At 40.5% G+C, this 21,998-nt stretch overlaps 1 protein-coding gene across 5 annotated transcripts in view; it reads right to left on the minus strand.

Moving 5' to 3' along the window:
* Positions 1 to 21,998, minus strand: part of LOC132907822 (zeta-sarcoglycan) — a 187,319-nt gene that overhangs the window by 63,221 nt on the left and 102,100 nt on the right. For 2 of the 5 annotated variants that reach the window (XM_060961235.1, XM_060961238.1), the window contains exon 3: positions 17,449 to 17,507. In XM_060961235.1, coding sequence (XP_060817218.1) covers positions 17,449 to 17,507 — 59 coding nt within the window. Of the gene's footprint in view, positions 1 to 2,925; positions 3,037 to 10,615; positions 10,922 to 17,448; positions 17,508 to 19,889; positions 20,159 to 21,998 lie in introns of those variants that run through there. The other 3 variants (XM_060961237.1, XM_060961236.1, XM_060961239.1) reach the window with 3 other exon arrangements.

Raw genomic sequence — 21,998 nt, forward strand, 5'->3', positions numbered from 1 at the left:
GATTGAGTTGCAGAGATGCAACTGGATGTGACGGTGTGTTGTAGAGTTTGGGACAGAATACAGGATATTTAGGATGGTTTAGAAAAGTATGTTATGAAAGCGTGGCAGAGTAAATTAAGAGTATACCTAAAGGACTATATGGAGTATTAATACCTAAAGAAGTATTAAAGAAAATCTTTTGTGAACTTGGAATTGTACAGTAAAGAGTACGCTCTGAAGTATCTGTACCAATAGCGTGCATTACTTGTATACTAATGAATCATCGCTAAGATACAGAAAACAATCTGACGAATAAAGTCATGCAAATCTTACGATACCGTTTTCTACCCACGATTTGAAATCAACTCGAATGATTTATCAGCATTGGGTGTCAAAAATAAGCCAAGTTCAAGCTATCCTCTATTTCTCTAAACTCTAATATGCTTCGGATAATATCTAAACTCCCCGTATGACAGCTATGTTTAAAGTAGTCACAGAACGTATAAGATGATATACAAAGTGGCAACCATCGTTAACTTCTTAACATATCCAAATGTCATTTGGAGCCATTTATGTGTCAAAGACCATTTATGTACTTTCTGCGGATGAAACTTGAGGAACACGCTCTAGGTGCGTTTCTCACTAAGATCCGATAGTGTTCGAAGGTCATGCAGAAAGCGAGACAAACGTTTGAGCGACGTGGCTCGGTATCGGATCCAACGTGGATTTCTATTTCCGGGAATATAAACGATCGTATCTCAATAAAGGAAAGGAATAAATCTAACGGAAGCTGCTCTTCCCAACAATGATCCCGCATGCAGTCTTTCCTTCCTCGTTTCTCTGCCATCGCGCCGCGTCATCGTGATCCAGCGCCATTTGTTTCACTCCTGTTTCCAGCGATACAGAAACGCCGATACGAGGAATCTTTCTACGCTGCAAGCAAGATTCCGCGTGCATGGTCGAAACGCGTAAAACAAGCTACGGATTTAAGATGAGATTCTATAAATCTGAGACGATGCGCATATCAGGATTCTCGAAAATCCCAAATGACTTGTTAAAGGTCCGCGATATACATTTTCCAAGTCGAAGAAATTCGCCTCGAGTTTTGCAATGTCGAAATAATATTATATTAATAATATTAATAAAAAAACAATAATAAATACGTTTTCGTTGTTTTTCTAATTTTTATTGTATCTGAAAACTGTTCGGAACCCACACTGATGAACTCAATTAATTGAAATGTACAGGAAAATGATGATTCTGTAAACACTGTTTCTTCTAACAACTTACCTTATAATTCATTGTTATTTATAGGACACATTTGCTATGTCTAATAAAATTTTGATATTTGATGCACATTACTTGCCTGACCGTATAAAGTATCACGTTCACCGAATTATTAAAACTCTACATTCAATGAAAAGCTCTCCCAATTTTAGAGAGCTAATCTAATAACTTTCCTATGATTTTTGAGCGAGAGCGTATTATTAACCTCGAATAGGACAAATAACTCAGAGATACGTAACAGAAAATTTCACCTACTTGAACTTTTACCATCGTATTCGATTCGAGGGATCTTCTACCTAAAAGAACAAGAAGTCTGTTCGTGCTGTAAGTAGAATCCGGATTCTTTATCCGATCCAATTCGTACAATTACGATGAAATCGAGGAACGCAAATATCGGAGCGACCTAACGGTTGAGAGTTCCGTGGTAAGAGATACCGAGAGGTGGGTATAAAACGGGAACGTTAATTCTAGATTCCTCGCAGGACGTCTGGCGAGGATTTCCCCGGAATTCCGTTGGAGGGGTAGGACGATATCCAAAGAAAACGTTGGTAGACGTGGCCTGTGAGCTGTCGTCGAATCCCAAGGGCTAACCGATTTCCAATTTTCCGATATTCATGACGTCCCGACGGTGTGTTTGCTGATTGAGGTTTTCCTGTCTCGTGACTCTTTTTATTTCCCTACTAGAGAAAATCTCGGGATAAGAAGAAACTGGACGCGGACGTGGAACAGAGAAACAGAGAACGAACAAGCAAAGAGGCCTCCTCTGTGGCTCCTGTTCGTGACTGAGAAAGAAGCCGGCGCTGATCAAACGAAGACGCTCAGGAGAAACATGAATCGCACGTTCAGCTGAGAACTGTGTTCAAGTGTCTTTCGTTTTCAAGATCGACACCGACGTGGCACTGAAAGGAGGTAACACCCGTTACATCGTGTTCCCAGACGCTTTTCAATCGAGGATTTGTACGGTCGAAGACAGCTTTAAGATTTTAGGAACGTATGACAACGAGACTGGTAAACGTAGAATGTATCAATAGATAAGACTGTAATTGTGATATTCTGTTTTCTCTGGTGTATTATGTGGTCGCAACAAAAGCGGTTAACGACTTTTACTGGGATACACGAAAGAAAGAGACATTCTCCCGCGCATGAAACGGAACTGAATGCTTTCGAACGAGAGTTTGAATTTCAGCATAACGTACGACTGAAATATTTCACTGGGTGATTTTTTAACAATCGTATCAAATTTATCTTACGTATTTGTCTTTCATTTAAATGGAATATTCAACAATGAAGTATGAATATCTTAAAGAATTCGTTCCGTTTCCAAACGATCGATCCGGCAAAGTAAATCGAGGGAGCGCGTATGAGAGAGAAAAAAAAAAATCGTAGTTTCGAGGGCGCGAGGCACGGGGCTATCCACTTTATTCCCGAGTTCATGCATGCATTGAAAACGCAGAGCGCGTAACTCGAAAGTAGAGAAATATTGCATATTCATAGCGTAGTGAAGCCCTTTAACTCACGTTGGATATCCAAATAACGATTGCATATTGTAGGTTATCAAAGCGCGCTGCCACCTGTAAAATGTCGCTAGAATAACGGCACGCGTTCTCAATGTCTATAGCTAGCACCGAATGAAATATTTCTTTCATCCAACATGTTTACTTCTCTGCTCGCGTAAAATCTCGTGCCCTGCCTTTCTTTCTCTCTCTTCGCGTCTGTCGACGCAGTTAATGTATGCAGGTTGTCCCGTAACGCGTTGGGCACGTTTCAAGTGTCGATCGTGATTGATACGACCTGAACACAATGAGAAAACTTCATGTGTTCTATCCTTTGTTATCTGATCAACTTTATAGATGATGCTCCAAATCACTATCTTACATTTCAAGCTGAATCTAGAGACATTTTGTGTCATTGATCTGGTTCATTACGATGCCATCTGGAAGCACTACCTTATATAGTAGAACAAAGTTTTCAGCAACTTCGGGGAACACCACAAGACATTGAGAGAGTAACCGGATCAATGACAAGATATCTAAAGATTTATCTTGAAACGTAAGGTGATCATTTTGACTATATATCATCTGCATAGATATAATCAGATAACAAATGATAGAACATAAAACTCGTTATATGTATCTCGTAAACAAGAATAAACAGCACATGTATTTATACCAACATTTTTCAATTGTTTTAGGTATACGATCAATTCCTGGAATATATCCCACATACGGAGAACAGAGAAATACACTCATGCATCAATTCACTGCTGCTTTTCATCGATCGATGCTCTGCGTTTATTGTTGTGAAAAGTTCATCGTATTTTTTCAAGGCACGAAAACTTATCGAAACAGAGAATAAGGTTACACAGTGCCTACAAAACGTACTGACGCATATCCTCATTTTCCAATGAAACTTTCTATCAGGTTCTACCTTTCATTCTCCCCCTACAGATTATATCGACATAAAAGTATTAAATAAGACGAAGAATAAAATGGTATACCAATAATTTTTCATGCGTCGGTAATTGAATCAATTGTGAAACTAGAAATATGACACGAGGACGTACAATACTTTCAATAGTTGAAATGCAAGTGTTTCTAATTTCTCAAAAATCTAATTTCTCAAAAATCTGGTTTACATCGTTACAATGCGACAGCCTGTATAACCGAGATCGTGTTGATAATTATCCAGACGAAATAAACGAGATTAAAAAACTTACTAGGGGAAAGATTTCTTCCTGAGATATTCGCGTATCGATCGAACCCTGCCACCGGAAGAAACAGCGAGAAATATTTAGGAACGTCGATGGCGGGCATCGATTTCAGGCCTCGGCGCACATTTTCTCGACGTACGGTGTATCAGACTCCCGGTGCAACAAATTTCTCTTTCTGTCCCTTGACGCGTGTATTTGTACCTCTATGTGTGCACGCTCTTAACTTCCGCCTTCGTGACTTTTTCATTTTCGTACAAAGCGTCTATCCGAGGCCATCTGCGAGCGTGCACAGACCTTCCCGCTCTCTTCCTTTCCTCTGGTCGCCTCTCTTTTTTCCTCCGCCTTCCTCTTGCGTACCGGAGTTCACCGTTGCCTTCCAGTTTCTTCGAACGCGAGCTCATTTCTCCCGTTGCTGTGTATTTTGATACCTTCGCGGCGAGCTCGATGACGGAACAGGTGACGGGTCATCATCGGTGGAAGCTCGTTCATTGTAAGAAAAGGAAGACGAAAGAGAACACAGGAAAAAAGTCCGCGTTTCAACGGTTTGAGATGAATACCGTTCGCGAGAAGGAAACTTCGTTGACATTCGTTTCGAGATTCGGTGTTAACTTCAGACATGATCTGGCTGTTGTTAAAAAAGTTTCAGCAAGGGTGGAGAAAAGAGATTCAAGGAGAAGATGAAGAGAGTACTCTCGATCGAGTTTAGCTCGTCGAGTAGTTGGTGAAAATGCATCCAGTGGAACCTTAAAAGCATCAAGATGAAGAAACAGGGAAGAATTTTATTCAATGCTGTAGATCTAAAATTTCTAAAATTGTCAGCTATACGTATATCTCCTATTTTAACGATGCTGAAAATCTCGCATCCATGGAGTGGGCATGTATCTAGTAAAATTTTACAAGGATACAGAGGAATAAATCGTTCCACCTAATGTTACAAGAAGCTATAATAAAATTACTACATTTTCCATGTTAGTGATGTCAAAAATTTCATATCCATAGGTTTTTACATCGTCGATTTTCTTGTTTCTCTTCGATGGAAGGATAAAAAATCAAAGTAACAAAGCGAATTTATTCGACGTTTTTAAAAAATTAATGGAAGCGAAACGTATATAAAACTTCTACATCAAATTTCTACATAATTGGGTCGGGAAAAAACAGAATCGTGTATAGGCCGACCAAGAGCCGGTTAATTGTCGGTGCGTACCCGTAACGGATCAGCGTTAATTGAGATTTTTCCTGGAAGCGAGCTGTTCGTTTGATGTCGGCTGCAACAATATCACCGGCAGATAGCTATATATGTACGTATACAGTGAAATTAATTGAGATACACTGGTGGTGGCATAAATCTACTTGAACTTCGCAGAAACCACCGCTATGCACGCAACTCTTCAACCGGCGTGCCTCGGCCATAGTGAAACGAATGGTCACGGAATTTCGTAGAGGTATGTCGTTACATTAAATAGAAACCATTTCGTTAACGACACTGAACGATCCTCTGTGGTCTATTAATACGATCGACTGCGCTGAATGGTTTGAATTCCAGCGAGCGAAATCTCCACGCCCTTAATTTCGCGCCTAATGTAAAATTGGTCAGACATCGGCCGATCGCTTCGATAAATTCTTGAAACGGTGCGCGTTAATCGTTTAACGTACACGCCAGGCAAACGATGCGGGCTCTGCTCCAAATTATTAACGGAATCATGAATTTCGCAATACAAAGATGTCGACAGATTTAAGGGGTAAGTACGCGGATTTCGATATTTCAGCGCCCATCAGAAGCATGCATGAATTTATTAACCCTAGAAACCGCGATTGATCTGATCTGAAATCTTATAACTATCTGTGTGCAAAATATATGATATCTATATTGGCAGTGACGGAAATCGATGATTTTATTCGGTATTAATTTCGTGATTATAAAAGTTTCTAAATAAGTTATGATCCGGTTAAAAATTTGGAAAGCTTCTTTATAGAGTCGTATATTTATCGTGACATTATAGATTTGTCTTATTTCGGCAGCCGTAATTACCGATCGACGTTTTCTAAAAATAGATAATTCTTTCCAACTATTGAAAATAATGACAAATGTAAAAGAACAAAGTTTAGTGAAATCTTAATTTATCGGTAAATCGATTTGAACCAATGATACCTACGTTTTGTGTTATTTTCTCCCCTTATTTGGAATTTCGGTTAAGTGTCGAAGGAATTCAAGCTCCTCCTGCACATCACTAACATGAAATATTTCATCGTGTAAGCATCTCTACGAATTTTACGTAAAATTTGACACCGCAGCATAGATTTTAAGTCAATATTCGCAGGGTTAAAATAATTTCACACAAATTTATCCTCCGATCAAGGGTCAGTCTGTCTATCTAATTCTTCGAGCAAAAAAAATTAATTCAGTTCTCAGTTCGACCAAGATCGTATTCCAGCCACTTGAATCTGCTCATCCGCTTGACACCACAGATTATACACACCGCAAACAGACTTAACCTGATTTCGCCTGCTTTAAAATCGCATCAGGAAACAATGGGTTGTGTCCCATACGCGTTTATATGTATGAGAGCGAGCGATCGCGGCGACAAAACACGGACGGAGCGACGAACAAAATAACAAACATCGACATCACGCTTAACGCTCAAAGAGACCGTGAAGAGCGTGTGACAGCGTTAATCGAGGAAACAGGGAAAAACACCTGTCCCCGGCGATACGTCCGCGTAAAATCGCTTTGGAAAACAGGCTCCATCGCGGACCACGCGTTTAACACAATCTCGTCATTGACGGTACTCGCGCCTGTCGTTGCTAATAACGATTAGTCCCCGCCGGTTTCTCGTATTCCTGGGTATAAATTCGGTAATGTCAATCGATGTTGATCAGTACCCAGGCTGGATAATAATATCGACCAGATCGTCGAAATAGTGGGAACGCATCGATGGTTTTGGGGGTAGATTAACGGTGTCGCGTGGCGAACGACTAGCCGTACCCTGGCTCGACGTTGATTTCCGTTGTCATCGAAAATACAAGGGCGAGGACGAGGTATATCGAATCGATTAGCATCAACGGGAAAGTAATTAACATCGACGAACGTTGGTCCGGTCATGCGGACGATGTTCAATACGAAGGAATCTAATTACGATTCTTGACGGAAACGTTGTTGAAAAGATGGTCGGAAGCAGGGGAGTACAGGGGAGCCGCGTCGGCGAAAGAAAGCTGTTCCCGAAGGGAAAATCGGATTTTTATTCTTGCTGTTATTCGATCGTTACACCAGAAGGAGGGGAACGGTGTAGCTTTCGCGTCGATTGCCGATGAATTGGCAAACGATTCGATAATTACCGCGAAACTTTGGCGACAAGTTCCTCTGTCGGGCTCGACAGGAAACGAAGACAGCGGCGAAGGCAAGAAGAGGATAGAAAAGGAGAGGGATCTCGTTCAGACCCCGTTCAGCGACGGCTCGTCGGCTTATTTTCCGAATGCAAATGCCCGGAATAATCCATATTTTACGTCAAGATGACACCGCGTCGTCGTCTAGGCTTGGGGGATAGCTTTTTCTCCTCTCGTCCTCTCTATCGTTCTTCTCGCTGCCAGTCTTTCTTCTTGCACGCGCTTCGCTCTCACGAAAGAGGAAAGTTTATTCGCAAAGTTTTCCAAGAGTTTCGTCGCCTTTGCCGGAGAGAAGAGACGAACTCGGCCGCGAGACTCGACGCGCCACGGTTGACCTTATCGGTGCCGTTAAACGAATTTCTTATTTGCGAGACGCATCGCTTTCGAACGCGACAACTTCCGCGCCGGTGGAGGAACGCGTCGCGCCGACGCGATGGAGTAGTTCCGCTGAACGGACGTAACAAAGTCAAAGGTGCAAAGTGTTGAAAACTCGGATTAAAGAGCAGAGTGTCCCGTTATGAAGCTGTTTCGAAAGGCACCGGATCACGCTGAACGTTGTCACGGCTTCGAAACTGTTCGCTTTCGAATAATTCTGTTTTAGAAACGAGGTTAACTAAGTACAGTAAAATAATGTTATTCTATGCTAATAATAATGCTTTATCATTTATTTAATTATAAGTTCGACCACTGAAACTTGCTTAACAATTACACGATTAGCTCAAGGCTGTAATACGACGTATATCTCTTTTTTTAAGTTCTTTTACGTTTGAAATTAGGGATGTTAAAGGATCTACAGTAACAGCAAGTTTAAAGAAAGCTTTCGAGATGATACGGTAAAAGGTATCGCACTCTAGAAGGCTGGTCTCAATGGATACAATTGCGCTAACTAGGCTTTCATGAAAGCGAGTTTTAAACTTTCGCGTTTCTGCAGAAACGCACAACTTGGGCAAGTTTCCGCGATTCATCACGCGCTTCTGCAGCTCTCTGCTCCCATTCACGATAAACTGGGGCTTTGACCGAAGTCGTTGACACGCCTTGCGTGAAATGCAAAACCGAAAACATACAAGATTTCCTTCCTCGATGGCTTTCGTTGTTATGAACCGTTGTTCAACCACGTGTAACATCCTAAATTAAACGAAATGGAAACGCGTGCTTCTACCAACAATATACAGTACAAGTCCTTTAAATCGAGCTATTCACTGCGTATTGTTTCTTTTCCCTGCAATTTTTATTATCTCCCACATTGCGCATGAATTCTAGAAAATATTTTTTTGTTAAAAGGTCCAAGCAATATTTCACACAAAGACATCTAAAGTAAAAATAGTCGATAAAAATTGTATCTCGTACTGTATTCAGATTTCATGAAGTTTATAATTCTGATTTTTAATCTAAGTTATTTTAAAACTGTTATTAGCGACAAATCGTATTTTCATGTGATTAGCATTAAATCAACGTGCGTCCAACAAGTTTTCATAAAACTGATGATGAATTTCAAACTTTAATTGCGCCTAATCGACAAGTAGAGTGTGCCCGTTACTGATCAGACATCAATTTGTTAGTATCCCATTTTTCCTCCACTATATCTTCTTGACTCTCACCATGAGCATCGTGCTACCGAACGAAAGTTTATCGACTAATATGAACGAGAAAGTTGCTCGTATTGTTTGTTATTTTAATGAAGAACCAGCGGAATGGTATTGTACGAGGAGCCCCTAGAGCGTGATTTGTTACCTGCTAACAGAAATTTATTATCGAAGAAACTCGACTCAGCTTAAGTATTCGAGTACCGTACACGGAACGCTGCGCCCAACATCTCGTTTTCCTTTTGGAAATTTATTCTGTTAATCAATGCGGATTTTGAATGATAATCACCATGTATACATATTCATCTCAGACGAGAGTAATCAAAAATACAGAAAAAAAAAAAAGACAGAAGTCAGTAAATCTTGGAAAAGGTATAAGAGGTTTAAAAGCTTAATAATCAAACAAAAAACAATGCTTTTAAGCAAAATATATAATTCAAAGGAAAAGGAAGGAGAAGAAAGGAGAGAAGCAGAATATCGAGGAATGAAATAATGTGCAAAGATTACATTAAAGTAATATGGAATGGACAAGAATGGAGCTTTGAAAACATAAAAGTTCGCAAATTAAATTTAGCTACAGAAAATATTCGAGAACTTGAAACTTCAGTAATTTAAAAATATGACATTGTGAGTTTTTAAATGAAATTTTACAAATGTATAAATTTCAAGATTTTAGAATTAAAGTGTCTGAAACTTGAAAAATTTGAAAATTTGAACACGCGAAAGTTAAAAAATTCGAAAGTTTGGTAATTTGAAAATTCTAATATTTGAAAATTAAAAATTTCATCTCAATAACGGTAAATTAACCAAGACATGATTGCAAGTGGAACGCTACGATCCAACTAAAAAACTGCAAAACTTTCGAGCTATAAAAATATCCAACACACATTTGCAAAAGAAGAAATTCAATATCTCAGAGAGGAACGAAAGCTTTTAAGGGAAAGCAAAGGGAGTAAGCCTTGACGAAGAAAACCGTGGCATGATCGTAACGTCGATTTCGGCGCACGGTTCGAGTAACTCGACCTAAATTTTCGCTTTGTTTATGTTCCTACCTATATATTTCCACGGCGTGTTGCTCGTGAGGAACGTCTCCGTGTTTAACTTGGAAATAAGCCACGGGTATCGAGGAGAGAATCCGTCGTGTCGCCTCGGCGCTTATTGTTCGAAAACGTGATTGCACACATGAAGTGCTCACAACTTGCTAGGGCACCGTTTAGCGAGGTAATTGCCATTTTAATAATACACGCGAAGGGAAGAACTGAACTGGCGAAACTCTCCGTGCATTTTGAATGACGGAGAAAGTTGCCGAATTTGTCTTGGCTACTTGCCATTAGATGCATCTAAAGCCGGACAAATGTGTTACGAAACAGTATATGCGCCTATTTTAATTCGAAGGAAATGCACGTTTTTCGTAATGGAAATAGTACTCGAGTAAATGATGGGGTTTTTTTTTTTTAATGGCATCGTGGTAGATAGGTGAGTCGAAGGGACGGTACAATATTCGTTTCATAATAGGAAATCCTTCGACCGTTTTTGCTTTCTACGTAACACGAAATCGTGACGGAAGTCAATTGCAAACTAAAAGTGGTTCTTCAGTTGTTCTCTGCTCTTAAAACTATTCTATAACTCTACTAATAGCAACAACACACGAAGGCCTTTAAACAGTTTCACCTACCTTCTCACCGATCTTGCCCAAATTTCAATAATCACGCACGTAAAACACACATGTAACGCTTCTTTTCTCTTCACTGTTTCGAACGTCACGAGATACTCGTTTGTAACCACCATTCGGAACGTGTCACATTATCTATACGGTAAAAAGATAAATACGGATTGTTTTAGATTTAAACGAAGATGAACAGGCATGAGCACCATTAAACATTATGTGACAAGGTCAGATTGTGTCCGCCGCGTTAAAAACGTCAGCTTTAATAGGCGTCCTGCCGAGTAGAAATGGATCGAAACGAGGCGGTAATCAGAGCTTCGCGGCCGAGTTCGACGCTGCGCGATTGAAATAACAACGGTGTATTTTCTTTCAATTCGACCCCGGGGATAAGGTTTCGCGGTGCATCCGCGCACGCCCGACCTCTGACTGTATCTAAGGATCAAGAAAATCGTTTTTCATCGTCGCCAAGAGCCGGCTCACCCCGTGAAATTCGTTAATCCCGCCGCGGACACTTTCGGATCAGGCGAAAAAGTATTGCTTTCCTAACGAGATTTAAAATAAAAAAGAAATCAAACAAAAACGGGAGAAGACGTCAGGCTGTCCGAAACGATTGCAGTAAACGGCGGCACTATTGCACATCCACCATCGTAGCAGGCCACGATCGATAAGCTCGAAATAATTGCTTTATTCGTTCTGTCACAGATCCTTGATAATCCGCTAATCCAACAAATAATATTCGAAAATTTTCACGGCATTATATCGTTGCGTTGCTATTAATAATTCCGCATTAACTACGACCCTTTGCATATAGCTATCGATGCAGCGCCAAAAACAAACCAAATCCCTCCCTTTTATACGTTTCTCTTCACGTCGTAGTAAATTCGTCAACGAGTATTCCGCTACTACTACATTCCGTTTGCGCCACGTTTGAATCTCGCTGATCGGCGATGATGTTTCACGGTGATTTCCAGCCGAACGAGAATGACAAACCATCGGACTGACGAGACCGGATCGGCGAGCGGCCTCGGAAACTGGCTCGCGTAGCCAATTAAAAGTTCGCGGCTGCCAGAGCCAATTACGTGCGCCAACCTACCATTGGAGAAAATGCTCGTCTCGCCGCGTCTAGAAGTGTGCACGAACACCGTCTTTCCGTGGGAATACGCGACAACGAGAAACGAACGTTCGTTCTAGCGTCGAGATAACACACGCGCTACCTGTTTCCAAACACTATGCCTAATCGCATGTTCATAATTAATCGGTTGTCGGGTATGGCATACGAGCGCTTAAGCGGCTCGAATGCAGCTGCGAGGTGCTCGTTCCAACAACGTGCTGGCGGAACAGGAAGATGGAGTGCCTGCGTCTGCCAGTCATTTAGCCCGCGTGTCTACCGCCAGTCATTTGCCAAGTTCGTTTTCAAACCAACCAAAAGAAAAACCATCTCGTTCCAGTACGGATTGGTGGGACGAGCGTGTCGCGAGAGCTTGTTGCACGTTCTTGAACGTGTTACGCGTTTTACAGGTATGTGATATACGTGCGCGCGCACGTACGTGTTGCAGAATGATTTTGGAGGAACGAACGACACGACGCGACGAGAATTCCATTGGAAATACCGATTGCACCACGTCTACGCATCTAGCTCCGAATTTTACGCGTCTACGATTCGTGGTCGACGCGAGTCGTAGTTAAAAAAGAATTGTTCTTGATCTGCATTTTTATGTACGGACATGATCGACTTACATAACGACCAATCAATAGGAAAGGATAACTGGTTTCTCTGTAAGTTGGTAATAAAAACTAGCTATTATTATCTTCTATGAGAAAAATTCCAGCAGACAGAGATCAAAGGTGAAGTGAATAAATTATAAAGGTTATTGGTTCATGTTCTTAGAAGCTATTTTAAAAGCCACGAGTCCTTCGTAAATTATTACTTTTATAATAAACCCGCGTGATAAAAAGTAAATCTACGAAACCGCATTCTGAATACAAATGACCAGTGTTATTTTCCACCAGAAAAATTACAAGGGATTAGCAGGGATCAAAGGTGGTATGAATCGATTATGAAGGTTGTTACTTCGTCTTTTAAGCAGTTATTTCCGAGGATACATACTCTTGTAAATTTATTGCTTTTAAATTAAGTCTGTAGTTTGAGAAGCGATTTATCTTCTATTAATAAAATTCTTGCAGCAGAGGTTAAACGTGAGAGGTCAGACGAGCCAGATTCAAAGAAGATTACCAAGATACAGCTTCCCTTTTTGACAATTAAGTATTACCGAAATCGATCCCTTAAGGTGGCTCTCTCCGACAAGATGCATCGCTTTGACATACGATAACCGAAGCGACTCGAATCCTCTGCCAAACAATGTAACGCATAAACCAAATCAGATTTTCGACTAAGGCGGACTTCTGAACGTTTCTGGCACAGAATTAGTTTCCTGGATCTCGAGGTAGCTTTGCGGAAACGTTAACGAGTCGAATAAGAGCGTGTACGTTCACATGGTCGGGTGCAGGCTCAATGATAATGGTGATGGATCGCGGTATTTATTTGCGAGTGACGCGAAAAATTATACGTCGCTGGGCGAAGAAGCGTTAAAAGGGAAAAAAGCCGCGACAGAAACGGAGGAACAGAGAAAGAATTGCACGGTCTCGTAACATTTTTTTTCCGTTCCGCCATTTATCACACGGACGACGACGTGGTGGACGAGAGGCGAAGGGAAGAAGGAGCGCGATGTTTTACCCAGTTCTCGATGCCCCTTCGACCCTTGATCCTACTCGATTTCAAACTTCTGCTCTCGCAATACGTTATCTTTCGTTGACTTTTGATTTTCGTCGAGGATAAGTTTTAGAAGTGCTCGAAAACCTCGCCGAGTAGGTATAACTGTTACGAACTTTCTAGAGATGAAAGATAGTATGGAATATTAAAAATAATATTCGAAATAATAAAGAGACATACACTGATTTACGAAAATATTTCAACACTTGTATAAACTTTTCATGGATAGATGTATCATGGGTTTCGTACGAAACATTTTCAAATTTTCTTAACATAGTAACGATTACGTTGGTAACATTGCCCATTAATATGGTCAATTAATTATTAAATAATTAGATCGTTAATTATTCATTATTACTAATAAGCTACACATTAATTTTAATATGTACGTGTGTTTGCACCAAATAATTTGTAACTTCGAGATGTATATCCAGATTAGCTGCGAGTCTTACCAATATAAATGTCATAGTTGTGTTTCATTACAGTGCTAATGAAATTTCGAAAAGTTCCGTATAACACATATAATATATACATAAACATTTTCTATGGTTCCATCACTTCTCCTACTGGATTAACCGAAGGGAAAGCATAGAGGTAGTCACTCATTTACTCGACTTCATCACTCCGAACTCGCATCTGCTATCTCTGACATACAGAACACGTAATCTATCTATTCCATCTCAAATATATCAGTTGTCTGCTTCCGGCGATATCCAACAATTTTTAACTCGGATTTTTTTACAGACGCTGTTTCAAACAATTATTATTGCCAATTTGAAAACTGAAAATAAGAAAAACAATTAGTTTTCTACCTTTCTCGAATTAATTTATACACATGTACTCGTTCACGCAGCACAAACGTGTATGTTTTGAAACATATAATCGGCCCTGACTAAATTGATAATTAGAGTCGTGTACGACATAACCATCGAATCACGATTTATTTTTCTCGCGAATTTCAGTCTCCGATCCGTGATGTTCGGGTCTCGCGTAACTTCCGGTGTCTCGTGGCACGCCTGACCACGTTTCACCACCCTATCTTTCCCCTTTACGTCCCCGGGACCGAGCGCCGACTTGAACCGCACGTTGTGATTAATTGGAACACATTGCACCTGGGAATCGCAGGTGTAATGAAAGATAATCGTTCCCGTCCGTTCGCCCTTTCGCCGCAGTTACATCGCCACCGACACGAAACCCACGATTCCCTATTAAAAGTATTGCAATCACCGTGGAAATAATGGCGCCTGGCGACGCAATGAAACTGCTGCCATGAGAATATAGATTACAACGGAGATTGTAATAGTCTTCCCTTCGTTCTTTGATGTGATTTATGGCAAATTTTGATTGGAAAATTGAATGATGTTTTTAAAATTAATCACTAACCTTGTACGCCATGAGAAAGTTTTGTATACCGAATACAAATATCGGAAACTGAATGCCCTACTCATGAAAATAAGTAGAAATATGACTTAGATTTTTATAAAGATCGATAGAGACATACTTTAGTCTATTAGTCCTGATATTTTGGTATCAGAATAGTTTTCATCTTTCCACCTTCATCTTATAAAATGACTCAAAAGTATAAATAACAAGCTGCTACCCAATCTCCTCGAAATAGCTAAGGTAAACACAAGAAAAATGAAAACACTCAATACTTCGTCGTAATATCCTGAAGTTAAAAAGACAGACTTTCGATTCGTTAATGTTGCAACTTTCTAAGATTTAAAATCTCATCGTGGACCAATCGCAGCTGATTAAATAGTTCCGTAATTTAATGATCGATATGTGACATAGGCCCCTGATGTGGAGTGATATAGTAATGTTGTTGAGCTGACATAATACTTAAAAGATGGCTCCGGAAGTACGGTTATGAGAGGAAAATAAACTCGGCCATCAAGAGAATCCGATATCGAAGCTATAGCGAATAAGATTCCCGTGCTCCAAATCCTCTCACTATTTACGTGAAATGCGAGAGCGATGATATTTTTTCTATCCCCTCATCTTTATGGGACACCTCTTCCGCGTGAAATCTGATCTTAAATAACGCAGTCGACCCTCGTCTTCTATATTTCACTGTTTTTTATACTTGTTTCTCAATACTGGATCTTTCGCTGCGTTTCACACAGTAATAAGAAACTGATATCTACTTTTAATTTTCAAAACTATGGAGACTAGAAATAGAAAGGATCAAATTGCATGATTTGGATGAACAGAATTCGAATTAATAGGAAAGCGCAATATGAGTATAAGGGTAACTCTGATCAATTAAGTTATCTAGGGAAAAAGCTCTATTGTCTAGATAATCCACTCAGGTTCGAGCAATGAATAGATGTATATGTATGTAATATGTATATGTATGCAATAGATGTATTACAGGAACCCATTGCACAAATTCGAAAGTACAAGAAGAATTTTTCTAATTTCAAAAATATAGTTTACTATGTGTCAGTGACAGATAATACTGAAATATCTGTAGATTTTATAAATTTGTAGAATCTATACGGAAGCTGTTGAAGTTATTAAATGTATGTGAACAAAGTGTTACGTCTGGCGACTCTCTACCTAGATCAGGCCACATATCGCGGGCAGGCTGGCAACCAAATGTCGGGCACATCCTCATGACGTACCCTCAATAGCCTTAAGGACCCATCATAAATCTTAGCAAATTCTAGCTAAGGTCCTTCAGACCGAACAAACATCTCTTTAGTAATTCATTTGGGAAAGTTAGTTTTCTCACGTATGATGCTTCCCACTCGCCACTTTCTTTCAGGGACAGTTAGCCCCTTCCTCACCCACCAACCTCGAAAATTAACCAATTACCAACGAAGCCTATTTCCCTCACTATCATAGCGAAACCCTGTCTTTAACGAATCAGCTCATCTAATGTCCGTGGATCCACCCATCACAAGTTTTCCGCCGCAGCATCATTTTCATAGAGAGTTAGTTGCTCTTCCGTTTTCGACCTTTCACCATTCGAACTTGCGTTATTCTACTCGAACTTAGAAATTACAATCACACTCTATCAACTCATATTTAGTTTGTACATCAGCTGTTATAATAAACTGTAACTAATAACTTGTTATATCAGTGTCATAATCAATTTAATTACCTCTGTTATCCTAACTGAAATAGGGGATCGGACATTTCGCGGCGTCGATTATCGTAACGGGAATTTACAACTCCCGTTGACGTGCTTTCTCGCGAACGCGTCTCTCGTGTGAACGAAACTCAAAGGAACGCGTGGATAAATAGAAAATATATTTTTAAATACTGAAGTGTAAATACAAATCGGAATATAATTGAGCTGATCCAGATCCGCACGCTAGCAGTGTTACCCTATGACTGAAAATCCTAAAGCCAACGTTGCCTGTGTACTGTTTATGGTCTGCCTTCGACTCAGTCTTTTGTCTATACTCTGTCGATGGCTTCAGTGCTTGAGAAAACTAAAAGACCAGATGTAGAATTTTCTTAAAAGTGGTAACCACTTCAACAGAAGCAAAAGAAACTTTGAACGGATTCGTGAAATTTCCTTTCGTATGTGTGACACCAATGCAATAAAATTCAAGAATGTATGTTGATTAAAAAGGACGCGCAAATAGAACGAACCATTAACGTAACTCTGAAACGAAAATACCCAATTGCAATCCTTCTACCGGCGACGACAGTGTAAACTAATCCTTGTTTCCTAAAATACATTGATTCCTAAGTCAGGTATACTTAACACGATTGAAACCGCAAGAATTCGAATCGATGTGTCGTACATTGTTTGAAGAAGAATGGCGCAATGGATTCTTCGTAAAAGAGGCCAATTTCATGGCTTAGCACCGACCATGGCCATATTGTTCGTTGCGTAATTGGCCATAGACGATGGATTCATGAGCGCGAAAATTCGAATTCGCCGTTGGCTTTATCGCGCGTAGAGTAATACGCGGATTAAGAGACCGCTAATACGTCGCGCGGAATTTCAACGCGTTTCGGTTTACACGGGGTCTGTCTCTTTGAAGCGCGGCGGCGGCGTCGTGAAACGTAATTAAACTGCCGGAAGCATGGCGTAAAAGGCACTGCCACTCACCTCAATCTGCTGTGCTCCGAATGCGGCGACTCCTCGGGCGATTTGTAACTGTTACCGGTCTGAAAATCAAAAGGACACTTGTTAGAAACAGCCTGCTTTTCTGATCGTCACTTAGCACGATCAAAACACGCGTTAACTTATAGAAAATATAATCATAAAGACGCGACAACGTTTCGTAGAGTTTTAATATTTGTGAAAATGGTAAAACGTCGGGGTGTGATCAAGGAAGTTAGAACGATGATGTAGAAGAATATTTGTGTAGGTACCGCTAATTCAAAAGTAGACAAGTTCGCAGCGAGCGTCGAGTAAACGCTCTTTCTGAATGTCTGACCAGGACGATCGTATTCTACTTGTTGAATTAGAACTTTCCGGACGATGTACCATTTCTCTGTCAACCGAGCCTTTTTGATCATCGATGTATATTGTTCCATGTACCTTAAGGTATATAGAGGTGACTATATAACTAATGGAGATTTGAATAATATTATTCATCATTAACTTCCCGTCCTACGATTTACTTAGTTGTTACTTAAGTCAGCGTTATTTATCGCTACTGTAACACCTTGTCAGATATGAATTATGGATAAATCATACATAATCATTAATAACTTAACTAGACTAATTACTTCATGAATCATAGATCTTCTTCCTAATCAACCAAGACTTCTTATAAACATCATCGGTCCATTAACTCACAAAACGTCTAGTCTTTCAGTATTCAACGATTCTCGCAATAGAATCACTCATTACCAATGCATCACAACGCTGTCGTCGCGAGGTGACCTAGTCCCGTTGCCGCGACGCCGGTTTAATTTCGTCAGAATTACGTCACAATTCGGTCGCGGCGTGAGCAACTCTCATTTCGATGTACGTGAAATAATATTCGCCGAAGCGGCTCAAGCTATTCCCTGCTCGGCGAGGTCGAGCGACCGATGAAAATCGCGCGATAAATCGTTTCCCACCGTCGTTGACGCCATCGGCCGGCAATAAAGCTACTAAAGAAGACAGACGATATAAATTTCCGAATCATGGTCCGCGGACCCGCATTTCCAAACCAATATTCTGCTGAATATCGAATTTATAGTTAACGTTTCGTACCTTGAGCGACATCGTGCGTTTCGAATCGCGCTCGGTCGTGGTAACAAATGAAATCCAAGAGAACGCAGGATATACGGGGAGCCAACGAGAATTTATATCGATTAAAAGGTGAAAACGGAGAAAAAGAAAGAATAACGGGTAAAGGAGAAGGAAAGAAAAAAGAAATTGGGGAAACGAGAAAACGAATATCAAAGAGAGAAATGCCCAACTCGTATTCGCAGATGGAGATAGCTAATAGGTTTCCATCGAGCCGATTCCCGTCGTAAATTTCTTCGTTAGAGCGGTACGATTCGACGTTTGTACGGAGAGCAAACAGCAAGGCGCGCGCGCGTTATCGACGATGCAATTATATCGGCGATCGACGGGGCTTCCACCGTGCCACCAGTTATTAGCAGAATGATACAATTATCTCGGAAGCGATTAGTCGACTCACGACACGAGCCGGTGCAACTCGTCCTTTCCCTCTTTCTCCGTGTACCGATGAAATTTACGTCGCCTGAAAATGGCGGCAATTAGCCGTCAACTTGCGAGAAGAACTTTCTTCTTTTCGTCCTATTTTTGTTTCCTCGCTGAATTTCGATCGGTCTCGTCATCGTCTCTCCGTCACTCGTACGACCGAGTTATCTGCCAGAATTCGAAGTAACTAAATCGGAGCAGCAACATCGGAAGATCAAAATCGGAACAGCAAAATCGAAGCGAGTTGCGATGTTTTTGAAATTGTGGCGACGATACGGAATCGCGTGTAACGTCGACAGTATTAATCGTTATGGAAATATACGCGTGAGCACAATGGTGATGGCAAAAGGCGAGCACGGACCGCCGCGCCGTTCACGCGATATCGCACCACTGACAATAATAATTGTTTCGATTCAGACGGAAATTGAATAGCGGGCGCGGGTATTATTAAAGGATTGTTCACGTTGGTAGTTACGCCGCGTCGTTATTACAAGTTCAATCTTTCGCTAATTGGCAGATGTGCGCCGCGTGTAGGTCCCGTTCCCCGACTGTTCTCCATTGTATCTAAAGCGAGTTCGTGGCCACGTTCTGAGAGAGAAGAAGGAAAGTGGACACAATGGTCTTTCGCAATTCAAGAAGACAAGGAACTTATATCGACAGCTCCGTCGTATATTTTAGGAATAGATGATTCTTGAATGTATTGGACGCATGCACGCAGGTGTATGTATGTATCTGGAGTGATGTGATGTACAGGATACTTTTTTCTTCGAAGGAAAATATTTCAAAGAAAACGAAGAACACTGAATCCAAATATTTATATTTAATCAAATTGTCTAACTTTCTTTCAATTATATAATATCGCGTTGTGTTACAACGAAAACGCTGACCTTCCCACCCGACGTTTCACCTTTCATTTAGCAGGTGTTTTGCTCCCAGGCCATTCATATGAAGCGAAATTCACATTCTTCCAGTGATACACTGTTGTTCACGCGACTCACTCATTATTTTCCTCCCCTTGACTATTTCACTCCCATTTTAAGCGTACTCCCTCTATTCATCGGCGACTTTCGCGCAATTGTACACGAGCCAAGTGGCGATCTAGCACGATCGACTACCTCTTGGCACGAGAAATACTATCAACCGTTCCTCCAGGAAAAGAGGAACATGCGTCTAGGAAGAAACTCGACGCGAGAATGAGGAAGAACAAGAGATTCGACTCTATGCGTAGGCGGGCGACGAAGCGAACTAGGAAGAACAATTAGGAAGTCACCAAAATATATCTCTGATGGGACGCGTTTAATTTTGAAATAAAGCTTATGGCAACGTAGATGAACTCTTGGAAGAGTTTGGTAACTTACGAAGGCATCAATTTTGAAATAAGGTTAACGCGAGATTAACGTGTAAGATACATGGATAACGGACTTCTTTCAACTAATTTTTATCCACGATAATTTATAATCCTTACTTTAGTAAACGAACGATTACTCAATTTGTTAATGAATATTTTAAGGTGCAATAACAAACCTTCGATAATTTTCCTCATTCTGCGATCTCCTTCAATTTATAAAACTGATAAATAAGAAACTATTATAATTTGTATCCTTACCCCTTTTTCAGTTAGATACGTCAACGTCATTCGATAGAAATCACGATAGTTCACTGCATCAAGGAACTCAGCGTACGACCTTTGATCACTTCCACTGCGTTAATCGCATTAAACGCCAATAAATTGTGTGTTTAATAAATTTTCTGATTCGATAGACTCTTTTTGTTCATAATCCTTCTGCAGGTATAGTACTAATAGAAAATTGTTATTCACAAACGACTTGTAATCGAATTGTATTTTAAAGGGTCTTATATAACAATAATAGTAATAACGTCTCTCTTATACCATTTTACATCTTATCGCAAACTCTTCCCTCTAATATACTTTATTGCAAAAACTTACGCTTATAGCGGAGAAAGGGATATAAAGACTAGATGACGAAACATAAGAGCGTCAGAAAAGGGAAAACACGAAACTGCTACAAGGAATAGAGGTCTACGACACGAGTTAAACAACTTCAGACGCCTTCAGCATCTTCCTCGTTTGCCGTATCTGCTGTGCGCACGGCAATTTTCACTCGGAATGCATCGAGCAACGTCTTCTTCCGGTAAATTCTTCTTTTCCGAGAGGACGATTGTCCAGGGCGGTGAAATTCGGTGATTCCCTCAAAGGAGCACGAGAAATTCAATTTGTTCGCATATCACGTCGCTCTTGTCGACGATTTATCGCCCGTTCTGAATGGATTCCTGAGTGGACGAGTGACCGACTTGCGACGCGTGCCGCTACTGGCCCAGAATTAACGTCACGCGACGTGTCCGGTGCAACGTTTCACATTTTGCTTCTTTTTGGCGTCGCGGTGAGAAAAACTTCGTACAATTGTTTATTAAATAATACATATGCTCGTACGAGAACGAATAATATTGTTAAATAATTGTACCATTAAAGTAAGTGGTGAGAAGTAATACGTGAGGTTCGACTGAGACGGTATATCGAGATCGTATAATTCAGATTTCTTACGAATATTCTATCAACTTCTTGTAACTTCTATGAAAATTGCTTCCCGTATCATTTTCGCAGGTTAATAAATTTATATCTATAGGTTGTTTCGAAACAGAACATTTAGTTTCGAAAAATTTTAACATGGAAATCTACTGGAATTATTCGTCGATCGTGTTACGGATATTTCGGTGTGCACAAAATTAAAAATCTACTTCCTCGCTAATTAAATGATCGATAAATTCTACGTAACAACCCTTAACTATGAAAATAGAACAGCACATCGTTTCCTCACTCTACCACAAAAATCTCCACTTCATTTTCGTCGAAAGCACATCCTTTACACTTCTACCTCGACAAAGCAGTCCTTACAGCATTAATCTATCATGACCCCTCAACGTTGCACGATGGACAAAGATCGATCAGCGTCCAATCTCGACGCTGCTTTGCATGC

The sequence above is a fragment of the Bombus pascuorum genome, chromosome 6 (genome assembly GCF_905332965.1).
Source record: "Bombus pascuorum chromosome 6, iyBomPasc1.1, whole genome shotgun sequence".
Lineage (NCBI taxonomy): Eukaryota > Metazoa > Arthropoda > Insecta > Hymenoptera > Apidae > Bombus > Bombus pascuorum.